This window comes from Camelina sativa, chromosome 16 (genome assembly GCF_000633955.1).
Source record: "Camelina sativa cultivar DH55 chromosome 16, Cs, whole genome shotgun sequence".
Taxonomy (NCBI): domain Eukaryota; kingdom Viridiplantae; phylum Streptophyta; class Magnoliopsida; order Brassicales; family Brassicaceae; genus Camelina; species Camelina sativa.
Genome location: NC_025700.1, coordinates 20094295 through 20117212, shown reverse-complemented (window position 1 = coordinate 20117212; position 22918 = coordinate 20094295). Strand labels below are relative to the sequence as shown.

Below are 22918 nucleotides of genomic sequence, written 5' to 3'. Positions count from 1 at the left end.
GCTCGTTTTTTTGATCTCTCTGTCAAGATTGGTCTCTGTCACCGACGTCCATCTTGCGGGGGCATATTAGTATAGATAAGGATTATCTATAAGTTGTTGTTATCTTGTATAGTTAAACGTAATCTCCAAGTCTCCTTCGATTACGTTCTTAACAACCCAATAACCTTTTGTATAAATATGTGATCTCTCAATGAATAGAATCATCAGTTCTCATATTCTATATTATCAACTGTTTTTTTGTTTTGTCATACATAGGATACAGTTCTAAATACAAGAACTTTATGAGGTCAATATATATATATATATATATATACAAGACATTTGTGTAAATATTTGATGATAGAGTTAGTTTTTTCTTTCCGAAGAGCTCATTAAACTCCAATAAGGCAATAAGTTTTGACCACACAACGAATATACACACCAACGAACACCTAATATGTAATTGTGAAGAGATTTTTATTTTTTGGCGGAAAATATAAAAATAAATATTTAGATGACAGAAAAATGTGATGTGTATCCCAAGAAAAGCATCATAAAAGTCCACATTATCTTTCAATACATTATACTTAATAGTTTTTTAAAGACTTTCGAGAATTTTGGAAAATGATTGGCCAAAATGTGATGTCGATGGAGGCTTTGGGTTTTAGCTTTGGTCCAAAACTCTCAATTCACGTCGACAATGAAAAGGGAAAACCAAAAAGAACAAAACACTATTAGAAAACAGTCATAATATATAGGAAAAACACAAGGTCCCCTTCACGATAAATAATGACCGTAACAAGATCAAAGCTTCAGAGAATCTTATATAGTTTTCATATTCGTAAAACAAAAGTAACAAACACATTAATTTTTTACAACCATATTACTTTTATTTATGGACTTAAAGGCGTGTGGCTCTTTATATAATTGACGAAACTAAAGTTTTCACATACATTGAAAATTCACCACGTTTCAAACTTTATAACTTCTTTTTGTTAAAAGCACACACAACAACGACACTACTACGTACCAAATATGCTGTAAATTTTCGTCTAAAAGTTACAGTCTTATTGACCTTGTGTTGTAGATATATAGAACTAGTGTAATCGTAAATTAGTCCAACTTTTCGCTAAGAAATCTTGAAAATGTAAAAATTCTACCTCCAATCAAAGCCATCGTAGATTAGTTCAACTAAGGTCTAAGGCCAGAATCAAATTAAAAATATCAGCAACCATAGATGTGTAAATGGTACGTCTCGTCTCTTCATTTATTTCAAAGGGTCAAAAATACATTTGCCATATTTGTGGAGAGTATCGTGAAACTTGTGGCTGCACACGGTAACCATTTTAAGGCAGACATATATTGTGAATATCTCGAATCAAATCCTTTCGGCTCCGTATCTTCAATGTCCCAATCAAATTTATTTCTTTCATCTTTCCTTTAGATTAATCATTTCACGTCTACCATAGTCAATAGTATTATCATTACGAGTTATAAGTTACGTACAGGTAATGTTTACGTACAAAAGAACGCAATTATAACTTGTATATAGTTAATCTTAAAATGTTGAAAAGATAAGAAAGTAGTCTTAACTTACTGTCCGACCTCGAATTGTAAAAAGGTTCATGTTTGCGTTGGTAGATGTCAACGGTTTAATTAATTTATTATGAAATTTTTAATATTCGAATAAAAAATTAATTATCTAAAATTAACAAAAAAAACCTAACTCAAGTAAAACATTTTTAAAAGCGTTGTTTCTATTTTTTTTAGAGCATGTATTATGCAATTTTCAATTAAAAAGGTGCAAACGACGAAACTAGCACAAAAGTAGACTACAAGAAATCTCAAATACCACAATTTGTATTTAGTTTAGGGTCAATTCTAAACTTTTAGCTAGGAAGGTTTCATACAACTAGCAAGTTTAAGAAGCACAGCAAAAATGTGATATTTTGAGAATTCACTTAACTATTAAAACCTTTTTATAAAGTTATATCTAAAATATGATTCATTCGATATGAATGTCTTAAAGAACCATGCGGGGATGTTTAGCGATGATAAAAAGTTTTATCACCAAAAACTGTTTTACTCGTGTTTAATTTGGATCAAACTTGAGGTGTATAATGTTTTACACATAAACGTGCCATGAATCCGAAATTTAAACTGTGGTAACCGAGTCCTAAAACGTCTGCATTTCTAATTAATCATCAAAGCATCGTAGATGATTTATTAACTATATGATATATGATACAGAATCTAATTAAACTTATAAAATGTCTTTTGGAATTAAAAGACAATAACAAAATAGAAGTTGAGCTGTAAATGAACATGAATAAAGAGAAAAAGTGTTGGGAACTCATCTCACTAAGTTGCTCTGTCGCTCTCACTTTTTTTAAAGTCTTACCGAATCTCTTTTACTTCTCAAACATCTCCACTTCTCTCTTTCACGTGACACTAATTATCCACCCATATATCACTTTCACTTAAATACATTTTAAATTTTTTATTTTTATCTGCGTATCTATTATGTATACGTATCTTTTGATGTCTTCATTTTTGATATATTAATGTAATATGATATTGATATACGTGTGTAATTAATGCAGAGTCTGATCACTGCGTCGTGAAATTAGAAATTTAAATAATACATTTCATCTAGTGCACTGCTATTTACCTTGAATGATATATGGTTTAGTCGTGGACAATTTTCTTCCACTGTATTTTTCTAATAAATTGTGTTTGCTAATAACACAATATTTTTTCGTTGTTGGTAAAAATAGAGAAGAAAATTAAGTTAGTCAGGTGTTTTACTCATTGGTCAGTTTATTCAATTATTTTGCGTAATTATGTTTTAATCAACAAAATCCTAATTAACCAGTTTCATGCATCCAACATTCACAATCAGAGAACGACGGATGATACTGGTTTTGTTCACACGGTGATAAAAAGTATAATAAGATATCATTATATATTAGACCAAGACAATACAATATGGATTGTAGAGCGATCACGTACATAAAAGAAAACACCATAACCCCAAATAATTGTGTTATTCGTGAATAAAATAATCAGCGAATAATATCTTGACCAAAATGATCAGATATATAAAGTAACTAAAATTAAATCATGTATGGGACACTTTTTGCATGGAGAAAGGTGGATATGTTTGGTTTATGACCAAAAAAACTCGCAAGTGACAGTTGTGTGTAAGGTCCACTAATCAATTTAAACTCGACATTACAACATACTGTCCATTCAATATTATAACGAATTATAATAAATATATGCACAAAATTTTCCTAACCACTTATATGGCTGAGAGACTGATTCGAAAAAGATGGTTCCGAACTCCAAAAGGAACCCACGATGATGCCACGATAAAGTTACACATACTCGGTTTTAACTTTTAACCAAAGGAATAATTAACTAATTGCATAAAAGATTGACGAGGCAGAGTCTTTAGACTTTAGAGCAAAAGTGTTTAAAGTAATTGATGGTGTCCTTCGTTCATTTCCAAAAAAGATGTATTCTTCTTATAATATAGTTCCTTTAGTCGTCTCGTCTAACACGTAAGAGTTGAGAACAAGACTGACATTCTTACCGTCGCCTTATGATTTGCTTAGATATATATAGAATTAAATTTAGAAAAAATGCAGTTTTAAAGTACGTATAGAAATTAAATTTACATTAAAAAGAAAATACTTTTATGATTTTTTAGGTCAAACGAAACTTTATATTAGAGAAGTGTGTCAAGTGTGGGTTTAACTTTAGATTGTGACTAAACATCATTCAAGTGGAGTGTACAATTGGAGATGTTAAAATTTCTGTTCAATTTAAACGAATAATGAGAGATAGGAATAAGAAAAGAAAAAAAAAAAGAGACGTGGAAAAGATCATCATATGACCAATAATCGAAGTCTTTAGTTAGAAAGAGATGAACAATAATATTATATATATTTTGTACTTCCAAGGATTATATTATACAAAGTTTTAAGTTTTACGAATAATAAATAGGAAAAGGATGAAGGATTTTTTTTTGAAGGAAGTTAACGATGGGAATGTGAAAGAGAGAAGAGTGTTAGGTCGATGTCCACTGTTTTAAGTTATTAACGTATGATCTCTTTTGTTAGGTTATCTCCACCTGTTTGTACTCATTTTTCTTGCTTGAATACGACTTCTAGCTCCTTTATTTTCTATTTTATCAAGCCGTCTCACATATCTTTATCATCCAACTCTAGTTCATTAAAAAATTGTATTCATGCCTTTGCAAACATTTATTCTGTAAACCGCAGAATTCATGGGTTTTTTAGCTCGTACGTTATTTTACTTGTTAAATGTAATTTTCAATTTTAAACATAATTATAACTGTAAACGCAAAACAAACAAAATTTACTTTTAAGTTTGTCATTTCCAAATTATATTTTATTAAAACCTAAAATTATCTTTGAAAGAAGAACAAGATATATAAACCCAATCACCAAAACAAAAAAAAAAGAAAAATCAGCAACGATTCTTCTTGAGAAATTTTAAAGTCCAAGTTGTGAGTTTGAAAAAGAAAAAAGAAAACGACAAGAATTAACTGCATTTTGGTGATTTTAAAGTTATATATATAAAGCTGATCAACCTTAGGAACAAGGCTGTAGTGTTTTACAAAAAAAAACAAAAAAAAAATGTCAAGTGGTAATATATTAATAGACATAATGCTATATGAGCTTAAAGAGAGAATATTGTGTACAAAAGAGTGTTGGATTTGGTCCGATTCGAAGATTAATTTATACATAATCGATGAAAGACCAATAGCATTATTTCATGGAAATGCGTAATAATGTGGCGGTCTCCTCTTTTGAGGTAAGGATTTACATATGGTTGTTTTTTAACTCTTTCATTCTCCATTACACAAAGAATCTCTATCGTTATAGTACAATAAATATTTCTTCTGTCTCTAAAAAGATTGATATTTAGAAGTTTTTACATATTTTAAAAAAAGTAAAGGAACAAAAAATATCTCAAAACATCAATGTTTATGAAATAGAGAGAGTATATACTAATTGAACGCTTAAAAATAAAATTTGCAGTTAGAGGTAGACACTAGATTTTTTAGAAAGAGTAAAATTCAGTTCGCCTTAGCCGCTTCTCTCCCTGACACAACTACCGAGTTTCCTCCTCTAGGCAGGGTCGTCTCAAATTGGCGCCGCTGGGCTGCTTTATGTTCACCATGGTTCTCTCCTCTTGTACCAGCACTGCTTCTGGATCGATTTCGAATCCACCGGAGGTTTCTCGATCTGTCACGCTACTCCGGCAATGCGTAAGCTTCAACTCCTTTCTCACCCCTCTGCTCAACCGGTGTTTCGTCTCAACGAGGTGATTCTCCTGAGACTACAGCCATTCGATGATAAATCTGAGATTTCTAGGCTCCATGTGTGTTATGCCCATCACCTCTCTTACCGGTTCCCCTTGATGTCAATCTCATCATCTCCTTCCTCCTTGGGTTCTTACCCCATCACCAAGTGTTCTACTTGGCCAATGCTATAAATGAGCTCTGTTTTGACGCCGGAACTGCGCGAGATCTGGTCGATAAAAGCGTCAATCATGGTGACCTTGTATCCCCCTCCTGCACTTTTGTTCTCTTTAGTTTGTGTCTTGGCTATGCTCTCCTCCGATATGCCGCTTTATCCAATGAAGATTTGCCTCACAAATCAGACCAGTCTGATTTATGCCGATCCTGTTGCTGGAATGAGTTTTTACGACTTGCGCTCTCAATGCAGATCCCTATCAAATCCTCCTTTGTCCCCTCAATCCAGGTTTGAGCCCAACTCTTATCCGCAAACCCTGGTAGATAGAGTTCTTCGACTAGTATTGGTTACATGTCTGATCCTGAAGCTATTTCGACCATATAGAAGTTTATCGAACCCATCTCGTTTAGGTCACTCTACCTCTATCTTGGTTGGCCGCAAACAATCAAATAGCTGTGTAATTGCCTGTCTAGATTGGTCAGTTAAATCCTTTTGTCAAGATCAGTTGGAAAATGTATACCAAACGCTCACCGAACCTTTTAATCTGTATCATTTGTATCATTACCACTTTCCTCCCGGTTCCAACCTAGTGTCTATCTTAGTGCATCTAAGCAAAGCCGACAACAAGCTTTGTGTAGGAACCCTTAACCTCCATGGCTATGAGCTCCATGTGAGGGAGGACCCACCTGCTCTGTTACGACCTTCCTTTCCTTTCCCTAGGTTCAACCTTAAAACAATCTTATCCTTCAATCTCCTTCAACTAACACTAGGATGTAAGCTCAGGTATGTCTTAATATCTCAATGCAATATTGGTTACAAGCTTTGTGTGGGACTCCTTAACCTCCATGGCCATTGGCTTCATGAGAGGGAGGACCCACCTGCTTTGTTACAATATTGCACATATCTTTCTAGAGTCCCAGATGTAGTTTCACCTCATGCTATGAGAATTGAGCCAGAAACTGCTGTAAACTTTGATCTATTTGTCTTGAAGATTCTCACATTTGCTAGAGCACCCTCCCTCATTCCACCTATGTATCACCTTTGTAAACNAGGATTGTGAAAAAAACGTTGGTATACTACAGGATCGGTATGGACATTCATGAACCACGATCTGTATTTAAGCATAGATGGGACATGCACGAACCAGGATCTGTATAGTATTTAAGCATAATAACTCTGTTACAAGCCAGAGTAGTGAACAAAAAAAAACAAAAATATTTGTCCTTTTCTCTGTATGCCACAGTTTAAAAAGTAAAAAAATCAAGGGTAAGTATTTTTTACTGCATATCCGGCCACATATATGAATATGACTGTAAAATCAGTACAGTCTACATGGAACTATGGACCCTATATTAAAAACATTATAAATTCTAGAATGGGGTTTTGTTCTCCTTCACGCAGACATACACACTGTGCCGTTGTCACTTCACATTTTTCATTTTGGAAGACATCGTATTATTAATTTAAAGTCATATCATTCTTGAATTATGTGTATTTGCTATGTTTTAGACTTTTTTCTATTGATAAACATCCGTACCGATTGTTTTGTTGGTGTGATTGTCAAGTATATAATCACACCAACGGATTAATACATAATCCCAAATTATATACTTTGTTGGTGTGGTTGTCAAGTATACATAATATATAGCCCTTCAAGGCTTCAAACCAACGGATTAATACATAATCCCAAATTATATACTTATATACTTTTCTTCAAATAAACATATATATCAATGCAATGCATAGATTAATCTTTTAATTCAGATGTTTAATTATTCAATTACCACGATTTCCAATTTTTTTACCTTTCATTTCTTTTATGTCTGAAACAACCATATCATATTAGAGTGATTTTACTTGTCTTCTATTATATGAAAACCATGAAATATACAAATTTGATAGGGAATTTGGAAGTTTTATTTCTTTTTATAATTGAAAAAATATAAAATTAAAATTTTGGTTTCAAAATCTTAGAGTTAGTTCCAAAATTTTACATTTAGAACCAATTCTATTTTTGTTGTTGGATATTTTGATTTAATTTTAATATTTTTGAGTTTGAAAAAGTTGATTTAAAACCTGTTAAAAATCACCATTGGAGATGGTGTAATTCAACGATATTGTTGACATAAATTACATGTTGCAACTTTTTCTTTCTTTTAAACACCAATATTTGCTGATCTCTTGTTTTATTCATCGACTCACTAATTTACAAATAAACATATACTATGAGACATGCTGGCCCCCACGCGCGTCCTCTTTCTTCTGGTTATATCGTTATCATTACATTTTCACAAATTTCAATATGGATATTGTTCACAAAAAGAAGAAAAAAAAGAAAAAAAACAAAAAAACAAAAGGTGGTGAAAGATGTGATAATTGTAATATGGAGTATATATTACGAAGAAAGCATATAATTAGTCTCATCATCAGTGTCCAAATGTGAATCTTTCGTCACTATATATATACGATATGCCAATATAAAACTTATTTATGAACATTAAGAACACCAAGTCGTACGTAGGTGCCATGTTCAAGTGGCAATATAATCTAACTGTTTAATATTGTGTTTTAAAAATTGATTGGATTTATCAAAGTTTCCCGTCAATAAGTCCTATTGGTATGTGTTATAGTTACAAAACTTTATTACTGCAGAAACAAAAAACTATATAAAGATTTAAAATTTCACATTGACAAAGAGCAAATTATGTAACAAATGCATGCATGCTTGTAAATTATTCTCGGATTTAATCAAATATAACGTCTAAACCACGCATTATAGAAGTGTAAATTTGATATATTGACCATTATTAGAATATCTGGAGGAAAGAAAACACGAATCCGAAAAAGGAAAAAGAAAAATCAAAACTTGAGAACAAGTTGACAATAATGAGATTTGAGAAATTGGTAAAACGTACCAATCTATATTATCGTGCAAAGGTATTAATGTTTGGATTGGCATCAAATAGATCCCAACTTGCTCTTCGTTGTTTTCTTATAGAAATATAGTACCAAATCGCGACCCACCAAACTAATTATCATCAAATCTTAGCTAGGCGTTAGATTCCCCACTATTCAAAACACACATAAACGAAAATAAAAAATATAAATTATTTCAATCTCTCGGTCATCCAAAGTGACTTCACCAGTTCACGTCTTAATATTTGTTTTAGAACAACATTCCTATATTTAATCGCTTACAAACTTTTGATTAATAGTATATACAAAACTCGAGGAAGAGCAGCTTATAATTTAGATTTTTTTATATGTAAGTAATAACAACGTACGGAGTCTTGTTAAACCAATTTTGACTTCACCTACTATATATATAGAGAATCATATCTTTATAAAATACTAAACAAATAGATTTTTATGATTTGAGAGATTGCCAAAAAAAAAACAAAAAATGTAAAAATAATAACCATCTCGATTGGAAGCCAAAGAGAGGATCTACCGACTGCAAAGTACTGCAGAAGAAGAATCTATCTATCTTCTCTTTTTTTAATATCGTATAGTTTTTTTTTTCATCATATTTTCGTTTTATTATTTTTATTTTGATAATCTACTTTGTTTATTTTGGTTTTGTGATATTTATTTGCCTCGTTATTATTCCCTTTGTCTCATAAAAATTAATATTTTAAGATATTTTTTTGTCTCACAAAAATTGATGTTTTGTAAATTTCAATAAGTAATCATTGAAAATATTTACAATTTTAAATTGTTATTGGTTTAAAATTAAATAATACTCTTTTTAATTAAAAAATATATTTAAATTCAATAATTATTGTTTTTTTAAAATGTTTAAATGCTTCTAAACATCATCTTTTATGAGACAGAAGGAATATTATTTTACCATGTGGTTGTGGCACAGTGACCACGTGAAAGAGAGAACTACTTCATCTCAGGAGATAACAGGGCCACTATGATTCTCCATATCCAAAAAATAGACCCCACTGTTTTCACTACACACGTGTGACCTCATCCTCTCCCACGTGAATATCCCACGTGGCGTTCATATGTTTCGTCTCTCCCCCATATCTCTCCAGTCTCCCCCATGCCATGACCTCTATCCCATCCTCTTCTCCTTCTCNTTTTTTTTTTTTTTTTTTTTTTTTTCTCGTTAATTTCAGTTAAATAGTTACATTTTTTTGGCTAATGATAAGAGATGAGAACTATCAAAGATTCACACTAACCATCATAAAACGTTTTTGGGACCAATCAATATGTACTGTTGAATTGTCTAGTGCTTGTTCTTCATTACTCTAGACTTCTAGAGGTAAGAGGTAGACAACTAAATTTTCGTAAGTCAACTGTCAAATCAGTTGTATTTAGGTTGAACACTGATATAACACGTTTTTTTTCATAACCATATATCAAATTGGTTGTTTTTTTTTTGTATCTTGACACTGCCAGTTTTTGAATTAGTCAAATCCTTTACGTAGTTTTGTAGCTAAATTTGGTCAGATATTTTTGCTACCAATTTGTTACATTAGGTGTTGTGTACCACAGTGTTACAATATTTTGTGTTGCTAAATGTTTAACATTTTTGCTACAAATTATTTCTGTTAATATTTGTAATTATATAGCTACATTTAGTAACTAATTAGCTACAATATCTATTATATTAAATTTTGTTACTAATTTGTAACAGTTTGTAGCTATTATTTGTTATTAACTTTTTTGTAGCAAATTTTTGTAGCTATATGATACAAAACTACTAGTGTTATAGCTAAAATCAAAATTGACAAAAAAGAAAAAGGTTAATAGTATAAACAGTGAGTGACACGTAGATATCACACGGTGCTTTTGTTGATTTTTGTGTAAAGATGAACTTGTTAATAAGAGAATATGACGTGATCTTCTCCGGTACAACTCTTTGTCCTATAAATAAGAGAACTCTTTGTCTTCATATTCTCGACACACACATATAAACCGCATAAACTCGTTAATTTTGAACGAAAATAATATTAAAAACACTCGTTATATATTATTGTAAATAATATATTAAAGTTTCTTCACCCAAACCGAAAAAAAGAAAGACAGAGAATCTGTGCATGTTGCTCAGAAAATCTTCAAAGCGTAATCTGGGCTTACGTTAGCTCTCACGAACCCCCAAGGATCTCCCTATATATGTTTTTTCATTTCCCCATAAAATTTTCCATTATCTGAAAAAAAAAAACCATTATCAGAATATCTTCTATATATTATTTCCTCCTCTCGATCTTGATTCTTGTTTCTTGACTATTCGTTCATAAGTCGTGAAATGACGTCAAGCTTTCTCCTCATCACGTTCGCTATATGTCAACTGATCATAGCCGTTGGTCCTAGTGAGCTCCTCCGCATCGGAGCCATCGATGTCGACGGATATTTCAGCGTCCACCCTACCGAGTTAGCCTCTGTTTCGTCGGACTTCGGTATGTTAAAGTCTCCGGAAGAGCCATTAGCCGTGCTTCATCCATCCTCGGCCGAAGACGTGGCACGACTCGTCAGAACAGCTTACGGTTCAGCCACCGCGTTTCCGGTCTCAGCTCGAGGTCACGGCCATTCTATAAACGGGCAAGCAGCAGCGGGGAGGAACGGTGTGGTGGTTGAGATGAACCACGGCGTAACCGGGACGCCGGAGCCACTCATCCGACCGGATGAAATGTATGTGGACGTTTGGGGTGGAGAGTTATGGGTCGATGTGTTGAGGAAAACGTTGGAATATGGGTTAGCACCAAAATCTTGGACTGATTACTTATACCTCACCGTAGGAGGTACACTCTCCAATGCAGGAATCAGTGGTCAAGCTTTTCACCATGGTCCACAGATTAGTAACGTCCTTGAGATGGACGTTGTAACTGGTTAGTGTTAAAAACATTCAAATTCATCAAATATATAAAAAAATATTTATTTGAAGTTTAAATAACAAAAAGTTGAAATGAAAAATAGGGAAAGGAGAGGTGATGAGATGCTCAGAAGAAGAGAACACAAAGCTATTCCATGGAGTTCTTGGTGGGTTAGGTCAACTTGGGATCATTACACGAGCACGAATCTCTCTCGAACCTGCTCCCCAAAGGGTAAATTTCTTTATGATAGAAATCAAAAATCCCGGGCGGGTCTTTTAATATTTTACCTTTTTACTGTTGATGCCAATATGTTTTCTAAAAATTATTTTAAGATACTAAAACCCTAAAATATATTATGATGACAGGTAAGATGGATAAGGGTATTGTATTCGAGCTTTGAGGTGTTTACAGAGGACCAAGAGTACTTAATATCGATGCATGGTCAATTAAAGTTTGATTACGTGGAAGGTTTTGTGATTGTGGACGAAGGTCTCGTGAACAATTGGAGATCCTCTTTCTTCTCTCCACGTAACCCCGTCAAGATCTCGTCCGTTAGTTCGAACGGGTCCGTTTTGTATTGCCTAGAGATCACCAAGAACTACCACGACTCCGACTCCGAAACCGTCGATCAGGTCACTTTCATTATTCACTTAGACAAAGAGATATTTTCTTTTTTATATTTGATGACTATCTGGAAGGATTTAACGCTATGCGATTATTGGGAAATCATTATGAAAATTAATTTAGNAGAGAACACAAAGCTATTCCATGGAGTTCTTGGTGGGTTAGGTCAACTTGGGATCATTACACGAGCACGAATCTCTCTTGAACCTGCTCCCCAAAGGGTAATTTTTTTTTATATAATAAAAATTAAAAATCCCGGGCGGGTCTTTTAATATTTAACTTTTTTTACTGTTGATGCTAATATATTTTTCTAAAAATTATTTTAAGATACTAAAACCCTAAAATATATTATGATGACAGGTAAGATGGATAAGGGTATTGTATTCGAGCTTTGAGGTGTTTACAGAGGATCAAGAGTACTTAATATCGATGCATGGTCAATTAAAGTTTGATTACGTGGAAGGTTTTGTGATTGTGGACGAAGGTCTCGTGAACAATTGGAGATCCTCTTTCTTCTCTCCACGTAACCCCGTCAAGATCTCGTCCGTTAGTTCGAACGGGTCCGTTTTGTATTGCCTAGAGATCACCAAGAACTACCACGACTCCGACTCCGAAACCGTCGATCAGGTCACTTTCATTATTCACTTAGATAAAGAGATATTTTCTTTTTTATATTTGATGACTATCTGGAAGGATTTAACGCTATGCGATTATTGGGAAATCATTATGAAAGTTAATTTAGTTTATATGATCAAAAGTAGTGTCCATAGTATTTTTGTTGTGTTTACACTTTATTATAATTTAAATTTGGAAGAGGACATGAAGAAGAAGCCAGAGAGGATCTACAGAGATCTAGCTTTTCCACCTGAACTTAATAATACACATTAAAAATATTCTTCTTCTTCTTCTTCTGATGTTTTAGTTTATCACTAGCGAATTAATCATGGTTACTAATTAAGTAGTGGACAAGGTCATGGACCACTCACCAAATAATGATTCCTCTTTCTCTAAGTTAACTTTTTTTAAAGACCAACTCTACTGGAATCTTAACTTATCTTTTGTTTTGGTAGGCTTTAATAGCAAAACAACTTTTCTTAATTTTCCCCGTAAACTTTATTTTCCTATTCCGGATTAAGTATATTAAACGTGGAATTTTTTTTTCTCTTTCTTACAGGAAGTAGAGATTTTGATGAAGAAATTGAATTTCATACCGACATCAGTATTTACGACAGATTTGCAGTATGTGGATTTTCTGGACCGGGTACACAAGGCGGAGTTGAAGCTCCGGTCCAAGAATTTGTGGGAGGTTCCACACCCATGGCTCAACCTCTTCGTACCAAAATCAAGAATCTCTGACTTCGACAAAGGCGTTTTCAAGGGCATTTTGGGGAATAAAACAAGTGGCCCTATCCTTATCTACCCCATGAACAAAGACAAGTAAGTCTTAGCATAACCGTTGATTACTACTTCTAAACTCTGTCGTTAGGAAAAAAGAATGAAACGAGTCTTGCATGCATGCAAAGTTACACTTGTGGCTTGTGGGGATTAATTAGTGGTCCAATAATAAAAAAGTTTGTCAAAACTGAAAAAAACTCGACACGTGGTACATGGGATTGTCCGTAAAACGTTGTCCACATGTGCATCGAACCAGCTAAGATTGACAATAACGCCTCGTCGGCTCGTCTTTCTCTTTTGTTCGTTTTGTTTTTACGACCAAATCCGACGGTCCACATTAGGTTTTGTCTGTTTTTATTAAGTTCCTAGAACTCATGGTGGGTGGGTCCCGCTCGGATTCTCCTAAACCAAACCGATCTCAACGAACCCTCCACACATCATTTATTAATTGTATATAGATATTGTCGTTGCTGACGTGGCTTTATTTGATTGTTATTTGCCAGATGGGACGAGAGGAGCTCAGCCGTGACGCCGGATGAGGAAGTTTTCTATCTGGTGGCTCTATTGAGGTCAGCTTTAACGGACGGTGAGGAGACTCAGAAGCTAGAGTATCTGAAAGACCAGAACAGGCGGATCTTGGAGTTCTGCGAACAAGCTAAGATCAATGTGAAGCAGTACCTTCCTCACCACGCAACACAGGAAGAGTGGGTGGCCCATTTTGGCGACAAGTGGGATCGGTTCAGAAGCCTGAAAGATGAGTTCGATCCGCGACACATACTTGCTACTGGTCAGAGAATCTTTCAAAACCCATCTTTGTCTTTGTTTCCTCCATCGTCTCCTTCTTCGTCAGCGGCTTCATGGTGACAGAACCAAAACCAGAAGAAAGTAGTAGTTGAGAAAAATATTCTTCCTGATGTATATATATGACCTAGTAGAGAAGCATCAGAGAGATTAGGTTGGGGCTTTTGTTAGTAGGGCTTTTAAAATTAGAGTAGAAGATTCAAATTAGTCAAATTTTTTTGTGTTGTTTTTTTACATTCACGGATTTTGGACATGGGTTTCGGGACAGCTTAAACCCGGTTAAATTAAAAATAGACAACAAACCTCGAGACTGTTTCGGATTATTTTACATTTTTTTTAATGGTCGAACGAGGTTTTATACTTTATCGTCGTGGAACCACCATCGGGTCTCCTTTGGAGATCTTCCGTTCTTACAGTTCTTCACATAACGGTCATTGTCGGGTGGTCGTTGCTGCAACAAAACCAAGCAAGCGAGAGGAAGGTTCAGCTTTGTGGAAGAACAAAGAGAGTATGGTTCAGCTTAAGAGCTGTGCGTACCTTTTCAGTTGAGCTTGACAGCATGGAGAGGATACTGATGCAGATGGAACTCACCGTCATGGCTGGAGACCAAGAATCATACAAAATATCTGCAAATTGATACACAACATTAGATTCTCCTCTAGGGTGGCCTATGTTTAAAATTGTGCTATTGAATTGAATCTGAACAATAAAATGCAGGAAACACGCCAAATGTTTTCAGTCAATATGTACATTTTTTCTCAACACTGATCTTAAGAATACGAGTGTACCGTTGGATCTAAAGGAATATATATCATCAGCTATATAAGACTCCAAATCAGTTCCAAGAAGATCATATAATTCATAAATAGCTTTTATGTTTATCACTAGGATTGCCTAATATCCAAAAATGTCTTGTTACTACCAACATAAGAGAGTAGAGAAGCCTTATTACATATAACAAGAAACAAATTTATGGAGGCTAAACACTAATCATCATCATTGACATCTCCCATCAAGCTTCAGATGAAGGCAAGCCAAGAAGAGCCATTATAAATCTAGTAATCAACCAACACAAGCGAGATAATAACCAAAACAGCAAAGAGAGTATCATAAAACAGAGGATATTGATATACCTAAACAAATATGCCCGTTGCTGTAGATGTGAGGATGCATAGGAGCTGGATGAAGAAAAATCACCTGCACAAATGAATAAGAACTTAATACTCAAGTCAACTCGATAGAGCTCAAGAGATTTCATAAGAAAGCAGAGACCAAACTTGAGAGATATCAGAGATACCAAATTGATTATCAAGCACTACTACTAATGTGAAATCCAATGAAGTAAGCAAATGCAGTTCAGCTTACAGTTTCAAAATTCACAACAAATTCATTAGTCAAGAGATCTTCATAACACTGATTAAACTAACACAGAACAAGAGGAGAGATATACACTCACTTGTGGTGATTCCATAGGATAATGTTCAGGAAAATCAACTTGAAGCTGATACGTATCGTTAGCATACAGAGTTCCTGGAGCACCAATAACTTCAATTATCCATCTGCAAAACCCATGATTTTTTTTTCACATCAAGAAATTGCTAAAATCGTATGATTCACACAACACGAATAAAGTATATAACCTAGAAGTAAGTACCCAAAATTAGTAAATTACCTCTGGAGATTATCAGTGACCTTGTGTTTGAAGCCAGTGGGTGGATTCATCTGCCATTCAACAAGCTCTTTCTGAAGTCTATTAGTCGCGATCTTGCTCAGAGCCTACACACACAAGTTTCCCAAAACAGAAAGTCAAAAACCCTAATTCCAAAACCAAAGTCAAATAAACAGAGCAACTGAGAGAGAGAAGAGAGACAGAACCTTGCGAGAAGGAGCACCGGAGCTAGTCATACTGCCTTCTAAGAGATGGAGACAGAGACAAAAGAGAGATCCCCCTTGGAGAAGAAGAAGAAGAAGAAGCGAGGAAGGAAGGATCGTAGTAGATCGGAGGGTTCAGATTTGTGGGGTCTTTCTCTGTCTGATTGAAGAAGAGATCTTAATGAGCAGATTTTTTTTTTAGAGACGGTGGAGATGATGACACGTGTAGCATCCTGCGGTTTTTTAGATCCACGACCGTTTCGTACTTTGGTGTATCTGTGTCAGTGATATGCAGCACAAACAAAGCCAGGATCCCCTGGATTTTTGCTGCTGCGTTAATGAAACGGTCCAAGCGGTACAATCGTAACATTAATTCCACGTTCTGCGTTCGTTTCATTATCACCCATTTTATTATATTTTTCACTGATACCAAATTTTAATCACAATATTATTTAAACAAATTTTTAATACTACTTTCAAATTGTGCAATAATATACCGATGAGAATAGTGTATAAACAGTTGTAAAAATCAATTTAATTTCCGTTTTGTCAAAAAAAGGTTTCCAATTTTTTTCATTTTCTTTTATACAATTTAATTTAATAAAAAATAGCTCAATTGCAAAAATTTCGGTAACAATTTATTTAATTTTTACTACGCTTATTTCTTGATTTATTCGAGACCAAAAACAAAACGGAACAAAAGTGATAATAATGAAATCAACACCAAATCAAACATACTGTTAATTGTATATTTTTATTAAACGTTCATGACATTTACATATTTTTTTAAATGCCTAAAATATCAACACAACTAGTTTCCAAATAAATTTCATATAATTTTTTTCATTTTTTCGGTCCACAACTAAGGTCCACCTCGCATGTCGTCCTACTACCGTCTAACGATATTTTTAACATCAATAATACAAAGCGCGCTAAAATATGATTTTATTATCTTACGTCTTTTAACCTTCAAATGTATGCAAACTCTTATGTTAACCAACATAAATTAATGATAACAGTTTATAATAATATAATGGAAGCTATGAATAGGTCAAAAGTCGAAGACTCGATCGAAGGCCATTGGATGTGTTGTAGCAACTCGCAAAGTAGCAAGTAGATGTGAAACTAAGAAAAGCCAAAGCAATGTCTTCGAGATCTTTGCAGCGTCTTTTCAACATCTACGAGTTGTCCTAATTCGCAGCTACTATCAACAAAATACACATACTACTCTTTAAAGTTTTTCATGCTCCTTTGCCTTTATTGTTCTGAGTTCAGATTCAGACGCAGACAAAATCTCTGAACTTCCAATAAATAATAGCAATCATGAACCAGCTTCTCCCTTTTTTTTGCATCGCCATTAATACGGTAAAACTCTCAATCTCATGAAGATTTTGAACTAACTCCAATATTTTGTTGTCAACTTTTAACTCCATTCTTAAAATTTGAAGAATTGTGGAGTTTGTCTTTTTACTTTGGTAGAAAAAAAAATTGTGGAAATGTGAAATCAGAGTTAGTTCCCTAAGCCCTAATGACAATCATCATTGACTCCACAAACAACTCTCAAGTTTTCTCTACAACAGTATGTAGTTTACCCATTTTGATTATTATGTATATAATCTGGATTGTAGAAATATAATATAACTTAATTAATATAAAAAAAGGCAAATAGTAGATAGAATTTGCATGTTAATTATATTATACTTCCTTCAACATTTTGAAATATAATTCTTACAAAATTAAAAAGAAAAGTTATAAGAGAAGTTAATACTTGTTGTTTGCATGTGTGTGTCTTTTTCTCTTTTTTGGGTTTTGAACTTCCCAACAAAGTTAGAAGCTCAAAAAGGGATTGTGGATGCTGAAACAAGATAAGAAGAAGCATTTATGCAAAAGCCTGTTGTTTGTTTGGTGCTCAGAGGAGAGGGACCATATATATCCCTTTTCTTCTTTTTTTTGACAAGGATATACAAAACCAAATTCTCTTGGACAGGTGTGTTACCTCAATTGTTTTTATTTATTTGCCATTATTTTAAATACTAAGTGCTATTAGTAGGTGGAGGTGTAGGTAACTATGCATAGTGCTTTTGCTGCAGGATGCAGCATTGGCTCTTCTTACTCTCTCTAGGTGCTTCGTGATTTCAAAATCTTCAGTGCTTTTCTTTAACACAATAATTGTTTCTAAACTTGGCTTTGACCATGGATTACCTCTAATAGTGTTTTTTCAACGTCAAAGATTTTTTATGGGTTGCCACAAAAATATAGTTTACGAGGGGTCTAATCGAATAATGGTCTACCTCAGTAAACTCCACAGATTTCAACGAACAGTTTCTTCATATTTCAAATTTGATAATTTATAAAAGCAAGAAAGTCCACCGAATATATCATGTTACTCAATTATCAAAAACCGAAGAAAAATATAATGCTATTCGTTGAATTTTTGGAGGCACTCTGGTTTATACTGGTAACTAGCATTGGCCTAGTATTTATGGGTTTCAAAAGCTAGCTTCGCTACAAGTCAACTTCCAATTTTTTATATAAAATATATTATGAAATTATGAATAATATATATATATATATATTGATTGCTTTTTGGTTACTTATTTTATGTATGTGGAGCAAAAAGAGTAAACAGAACGTCTCCAAGTAGAAAGAAGATGGAGGAGTATAGGGTGAGACATGAGTGTTCATCTCTGCGTGGTACTTTGTTGGATTCAAGATATGCCAAGGCAGTGCAGTGCCTTGTAGAAGAAGTAATCGATATAGGTGGTAGAGATGTTGAGCTTTGCAACGACATCCTAATCCAACAGCTGTTTCCAGGAAGGAAAAGATCCGGTTTTAAGTTGTCTTCAGAAATCAAATCCGAACTTTGCAGTTCAGATTTCATGTCTTTGCCTGAGAATCATGAGATTCATATCAAAATCACCAAGCTTCTCAGTTTATTGCAACAGGTCAGTCACTCTAATCTTCCAAACAACTTTGAAAATAGTCTAAATTGGTTTATATATGTTTAATTTAACAAAGCAGTGTATACTCTTAAACCATGAACTCCAGAACTTACAGTCTAATAAGTAAATCTAAAGTCTGAAGACTAAACCTCAAACCCAAAAATTCTAAACCCTAAAGCATAAAACCTTAAATTTTGGTCAAAAAATCTAAACCAAAAATGGTATGTTTCTTTAAGATGCATATAGGTAGTATTATTTTTTTTTGAATTAAGATGTTTTAAGATTGGTTTCCTAAATGTCCCATAATTATTTCCTCTGTTTTTGTTGTAACATTATTTTGGTTAACTCCGGTTTATGGACAGGTAGAAGAAAGATTTGACATGTACTGCAATCAATTGGAGCAAGTGATTGCAGCATTTGAGGAAATAGCAGGAGAAGGATCATCCAAAGTATACACGGGTTTAGCTCTTCAAGCCATGACTCGACATTTCGGTAGTCTTGAAGAAGCAATAATCTCTCAGCTCAACTCTGTTCGTCGGAGATTCATCAACTCTCATCAAGATGTTCCCAAGATCATCAGCTCTGGCTTATCACAGCTCAGCTTGTTCGATGGGAACACTTCATCATCACTTCAGCGTCTTGGTTTGGTTCAAGGACCACAAAGACATGCTTGGAAACCCATCAGAGGCTTGCCTGAGACTTCCGTTGCTATTCTCCGAGCTTGGCTCTTTCAACATTTCTTGCATCCGTAAGTTTTCTTGTTGCTTAAGTTTCTAACAGTGGGTCGAAGTAAATGTTGGAGAAGAAATATTTGATTGTTGTAATGTTAACAGTTATCCGAATGAAGCAGAGAAGCTGGTGTTGGCGTCTGAAACAGGGCTTTCCAAGAACCAAGTACACTCCTCTGGATCTGATCTTCCTTTTAATTTCTTTTGGTATCATCCTGATTCTGATTGTCATTTTTGTTGTTGTTGATGATGATCAAAGGTATCAAATTGGTTTATAAATGCTCGAGTTCGACTCTGGAAACCAATGATAGAAGAGATGTATAGAGAGGAATTTGGAGATTCCTCAGATGAATCCATGCAAAGAGAAGCTAATGATGATTCAAACTGACTGAAACCATAGAAAAACAGAACAAAGGTTCTCAGTCTAGCTTATTAGATCTATGCTTCTTCTTCTTTTGATGAATTTTTCAATCATATTTTAGATCTTTCTTCGGTATGTTTCTCTATTTTTGTTCTTCCCGATAATCAGCAATAGTAATGTGCACTGGATACAAGTTTCTTCGCTTCGCCTAGTTTTGTTACAGCCTGACAAAAAAAGTGTTTTAGTTATGATATAAAGTGGGAAAGATTGCAACAAGTGATCAAAGATCACCGTAAGAAGAAACACACTAACCTTGATGAAATCATTTGGGACAACGTAGAGCTAACATCCCTGCTTCAGTACATAGGTTACGCATATCTGCGCCATTGAATCCCTGCAAAAGACATTTTTTCCAAAAAAATAAGTTCTGTTTTGTTTTGCACTTTTGCTTTACACAAACACAAGTCATGTATATATGTATGTGTGACAAACCTCAGATAATTTCACGATCTTATCGTAATCAATCTCTCCATGTTTAGTTATAGCAGAAGCATGAATCTTAAGTATTGTCATTCTAGAATCAACATTAGGCAATGGAACCTCTATCTTCTTATCGATTCTACCAGGTCGAAGAAGTGCAGGGTCAAGAACATCAGCTCTGTTTGTTGCCATTATTACTTGAACCTAAATAAAACAAAAGCCATGATTCATAAACGAACTCATGCTAGTATAATATATTTCTACTGATTATAAAACTACAAAGGTCGTCCAAGAAGAAGAAGACAACCTTATCAAGTTCATTCAATCCATCAAGCTGAGAAAGAAGCTCCATGAGAACTCTGTCACATTCACTAGTTTTTACTCCTCCTTCTCTGGATCCACGACGTCTACCAATAGCATCAATCCCATCCATAAAGATGATGCAAGGCTTTAACCAGAAGAATTAATGAACACAGATCATCATACGTAAGTAATTTAAAAAATAAATCACAACATCTATTAAGCAAAAAAAATGAGAACTTACTTGATGATCACGAGCATATTTAAACATATCTCTCACTAACAATGAACTATCTTCCAAATCTTCGCTTACAAGCGCGCTAGAAACAACCTACAAAATAACCAATTTATCCTAAACTTTGGAATAAGCTAAGAAAAAAAAACTAGCAATGTATATGATTATGAACTCTAACCGTCAAGAAAGTTGAATCCATGTTGTTGCTAGCGATTGCTCTAGCTAATAATGTCTTTCCAGTTCCAGGAGGTACATAAAGAAGTACTGCGTACTGCCTATTAACATAATTCGATACAATAATTCTCTTCTTCTTTTCAAAAAAAAAAATCAAAACCAGAAGAAGTAATCAATCCAAACCTTGGGAAGCTTTACACCAAGTCGTTGAAAGATTCCAGGATTTTTGAGAGGAAGCTCAATGTAATCTTGAAGATCTTTGATTTGTTTGGATAAACCACCAAGATCTGAGTAACTAACATCTCCACGGTCTCGATGCACCATATTATAGACCAATAGATCAACCATAGGAGGGAGAATTCTCATTATCGTCAATGTCTTTTTCTCATGAGTAACTCTGGTTCCACAAACTAGCTTTGACTGATCCACATTACTGCAGCAGTTCACAACGTAACGACGGCCATTGTTTCCTTTCACAAGAACTGAAGATTGAATTTGTGAAAGTGAATGATTTGGAAAAAAAAAAGAAAAAAACAAAACAAAACAAAACCAGAAAAAGTGAGAGAGAGAGAGAGGGGTTTACATCGTTCTTTTTCTAGAGGTTTCACAACTTCTCCAACTCTTTCCGCACGAGTAGTCGTAAGATATTTGAGAATGTGTTCAGTTTCTTCAAACTCGTTCTTGGAATGTTCCAGTAGCTCATAGAGTCATCGCTGAATCCAGAAAACAAGTGTCATGCATATCATAAAACCCTAAAGATCAGACATGTTTGGCAAAACAATTAGCTGGAAAATTAGGGTTTAGAAGGAACCAAGATCGAGAGAACTTTGGTGTAACTTGCGCATGCGGAGCTTCAACTCATACAGAGTAATGGCCATGGATCTCCTCCTCTCTGACTCTTCTTCTCTGTCTTCCATGGAAGCGAACCTACAACAAAGCCTTAAAGTGCTAATCAAGAGGACCACCAAGGATACGAAACGATTCTGAGAATTTTTTTGTGTGTTTTCTTGTTCTCTGCTCAACAAACAATAAAGAATCTGTTATATACTTCCCGTTTGATTTTTCACAACTGAAACATTCGTAACTTATATCTATTAAATCCCGCTATTTTATACATATACTACTTTTGACCCCATAAGTTTTGGTTTTACCAGTTAACACCCTGGAGATGTACACTTACTAATTCAGCAGCAAAGCTAATCTCAACTCGTATTCGTGATAAAGAAAAAACATTGTAGTTTAATTCAGCAGCAAAGCTAATCTCAACTCGTATACACAAAAGAAAGGAAAAAACAATGCGGTAGTATTGTATACTTCTATGAACAGAATAAATAAGAGAGAGATCAAGAAACATTGTAGTTTAATGATCTCATCTCATCGTAAAGCATGAGCCTTTGCGTGTTGCAAGACTTCCCTGAGCACTGAAGCTATTCGATGTGACATATGATGTTCCAAGAACATCTCTTTTACTCTCTCATACCCATTTTTACCCATTGTTAACCTTAACTCAACTTGCATCGCCAATTTCACTATGTTCTTGGCAAGAGGTATCACGCCTTCTTTCCCTGCATTATGTAACAGACCGGTCGTCTCGTTCACTACAATCTCCATTGTACCTCCGGCTGCAGTACCAAGTACAGGTAGCTTAAAGGCCATGGCTTCGATTGTTATTCTCCCAAAGCATTCTCCTCT

The 22918-nt window shown here is 34.4% G+C and overlaps 4 protein-coding genes and 1 pseudogene across 5 annotated transcripts in view; 2 read left to right on the top strand and 3 right to left on the bottom strand.

Moving 5' to 3' along the window:
* Positions 10419-14497, top strand: LOC104751417 (cytokinin dehydrogenase 5-like). Its single transcript, XM_010473354.1, has 5 exons — positions 10419-11329; positions 11418-11545; positions 11680-11946; positions 13113-13375; positions 13837-14497. The coding sequence occupies exons 1-5, from the start codon at positions 10750-10752 to the stop codon at positions 14195-14197; spliced, it is 1599 nt and encodes a 532-aa protein (XP_010471656.1). The 5' UTR covers positions 10419-10749; the 3' UTR covers positions 14198-14497.
* On the bottom strand, positions 14329-16171 carry LOC104751418 (probable ubiquitin-conjugating enzyme E2 16). Its single transcript, XM_010473356.2, has 6 exons — positions 16010-16171; positions 15807-15910; positions 15591-15693; positions 15268-15331; positions 14672-14760; positions 14329-14585 (listed from the first exon to the last, which is right to left on the bottom strand). The coding sequence occupies exons 1-6, from the start codon at positions 16037-16039 to the stop codon at positions 14490-14492; spliced, it is 486 nt and encodes a 161-aa protein (XP_010471658.1). The 5' UTR covers positions 16040-16171; the 3' UTR covers positions 14329-14489.
* LOC104751416 (BEL1-like homeodomain protein 11) lies at positions 18434-20207 on the top strand. The gene is made up of 4 exons (XM_010473352.2): positions 18434-18951; positions 19311-19696; positions 19782-19842; positions 19936-20207. Exons 1-4 carry the CDS (start codon positions 18658-18660, stop codon positions 20062-20064), a joined length of 870 nt encoding a protein of 289 aa, XP_010471654.1. The 5' UTR covers positions 18434-18657; the 3' UTR covers positions 20065-20207.
* Positions 20202-21930, bottom strand: LOC104753856 (annotated as a pseudogene).
* LOC104751415 overlaps positions 22265-22918 on the bottom strand; it is an 8506-nt gene continuing 7852 nt past the window's right edge. The window contains exon 6 of one of the 2 annotated variants that reach the window (XM_010473350.2): positions 22265-22842. In XM_010473350.2, coding sequence (XP_010471652.1) covers positions 22601-22842 — 242 coding nt within the window. In that variant the 3' untranslated portion in view covers positions 22265-22600. Of the gene's footprint in view, positions 22858-22918 lie in introns of both variants that reach the window. The other variant, XM_010473351.2, reaches the window with a different exon arrangement.

What these genes read in the sequence shown, in the direction of transcription:
- LOC104751417 (XM_010473354.1), top strand. Translation starts at nt 10,750, where the DNA reads ATGACGTCAAGCTTTCTCCTCATCACGTTCGCTATATGTCAACTGATC. An exon ending in TCGAACCTGCTCCCCAAAGG is followed by an intron (nt 11,546 to 11,679) that starts GTAAATTTCTTT and finishes TTATGATGACAG; the next exon opens with GTAAGATGGATAAGGGTATT. An exon ending in ACTCCGAAACCGTCGATCAG is followed by an intron (nt 11,947 to 13,112) that starts GTCACTTTCATT and finishes TCTTTCTTACAG; the next exon opens with GAAGTAGAGATTTTGATGAA.
- LOC104751418 (XM_010473356.2), bottom strand. Translation starts at nt 16,039, where the DNA reads ATGACTAGCTCCGGTGCTCCTTCTCGCAAG. An exon ending in ATCCTATGGAATCACCACAA is followed by an intron (nt 15,332 to 15,590) that starts GTGAGTGTATAT and finishes TCATTTGTGCAG; the next exon opens with GTGATTTTTCTTCATCCAGC. An exon ending in CAACGGGCATATTTGTTTAG is followed by an intron (nt 14,761 to 15,267) that starts GTATATCAATAT and finishes ATCAATTTGCAG; the next exon opens with ATATTTTGTATGATTCTTGG.
- LOC104751416 (XM_010473352.2), top strand. Translation starts at nt 18,658, where the DNA reads ATGGAGGAGTATAGGGTGAGACATGAGTGTTCATCTCTGCGTGGTACT. An exon ending in TTCTCAGTTTATTGCAACAG is followed by an intron (nt 18,952 to 19,310) that starts GTCAGTCACTCT and finishes GTTTATGGACAG; the next exon opens with GTAGAAGAAAGATTTGACAT. An exon ending in CAGGGCTTTCCAAGAACCAA is followed by an intron (nt 19,843 to 19,935) that starts GTACACTCCTCT and finishes TGATGATCAAAG; the next exon opens with GTATCAAATTGGTTTATAAA.